The sequence below is a fragment of the Empidonax traillii genome, unplaced genomic scaffold (genome assembly GCF_003031625.1).
Source record: "Empidonax traillii isolate 1590-97213 ecotype Southwest subspecies unplaced genomic scaffold, ASM303162v1 scaffold4983:size9032, whole genome shotgun sequence".
NCBI classification, from domain to species: domain Eukaryota; kingdom Metazoa; phylum Chordata; class Aves; order Passeriformes; family Tyrannidae; genus Empidonax; species Empidonax traillii.
Genome location: NW_020960176.1, coordinates 7,931 through 9,032, shown reverse-complemented (window position 1 = coordinate 9,032; position 1,102 = coordinate 7,931). Strand labels below are relative to the sequence as shown.

At 65.2% G+C, this 1,102-nt stretch overlaps 1 protein-coding gene across 1 annotated transcript; it reads right to left on the bottom strand.

Annotated features, from left to right (window-relative positions):
- Window positions 1-391: 391 nt before the first annotated feature.
- On the bottom strand, window positions 392-985 carry LOC114073020 (class II histocompatibility antigen, B-L beta chain-like; the record flags this gene model as incomplete). The annotated part of the gene is made up of 3 exons (XM_027910826.1): window positions 937-985; window positions 544-846; window positions 392-400 (listed from the first exon to the last, which is right to left on the bottom strand). Coding segments are annotated over exons 1-3 (361 nt in total), but the record flags the coding sequence as incomplete, so codon positions are not given.
- Window positions 986-1,102: the final 117 nt, after the last annotated feature.

The window sequence follows — 1,102 nt, the reverse complement described above, 5'->3', positions numbered from 1 at the left end:
GGTCACTGGGGAGAGAGGTGGGAGATGTGGGAGTGAAGTGAGAAGGACTGGGAATGGACTGAGAGGGCCTGGGAGTGGAATCCGAGGGTCTCTGAAGGACTGGGAGGGACTGGGAACACACTGGGATGGACTGGGAAGGGCCCGAGCGGGACTGGGAGGCTGAGTCCCGGAGAGAGAACTCTGCGCTGCGGGTCTGCCCGGCAACTGATGAGTCATCAGAGAGACGCGCTCTGATTGGCTGAGGGCAGGGAGAGCGGTGGCCCCAGCGGGGTGTGAGAAGCGGGGGGGGGCACTGGGAGAGACTGGAATGGACTGGGGGCACTGGAAAAAACTAGGATGGATCGGAATGGAATGGGGAGCACTGGGAGAGAGGGAATGGACTGGGATGGACTGGGGGGCACTGGGAGAGGGCAAAAGGCCACAGGGATGGGCACAGGGAGGGCTGAGGGGTCTGGAGTGATTCCCAGGGGGGATTTGAGGGGCTCCAGGGTCGTTCCCGGGGCAGGGGAATTCCCGAGGGGACCCGCTCTGTCCCGCGCTCACCTCTGCGGTTCACGGTGAACGGGGTGACGATTGGGTAGTTGTGCCGGCAGAACGTGTCCACCACAGACCGTGTGTACTCCATGACTTCCTCTCGGCTGTTGAAGTCCCTGGCCACCTCCTCCCCAACCGGGGTGTCCCCCACATAGACCCCCACATCGCTGTCGAAGTGCACGTACTGCTGCCGGTTGTAGATGAGCCTGTCCACGAGCCTCACCCGCTCGGTGCCGTTGATGAAGTGACACTCGGACTTATACATCTCCTGGAACACCCCTGTGTGTGCAGGACACGGGTCAGGGGGTGCCCCTTTCCCCCCCCATCATCATCCCCAGCCCCCCACAGCAGGTCGGGAGCTCAGGGGGTCACCCCGGACCCCTCTTTCCCACCCCCCTCTGCCCCACGGCCCCCGCAGCACCGGCTCTTGGCTGGGGGGGAACCCCCCCATCAGCACCCCGGGGATGGACAGGGGGTTGGGGACTCCCCAGGGCGGATCCCACCCCACCCCCAGAGCCCCAGGGAACCGCTGCAGGGCTGCAGTGATGGGGGACACCGAGGGACCCCC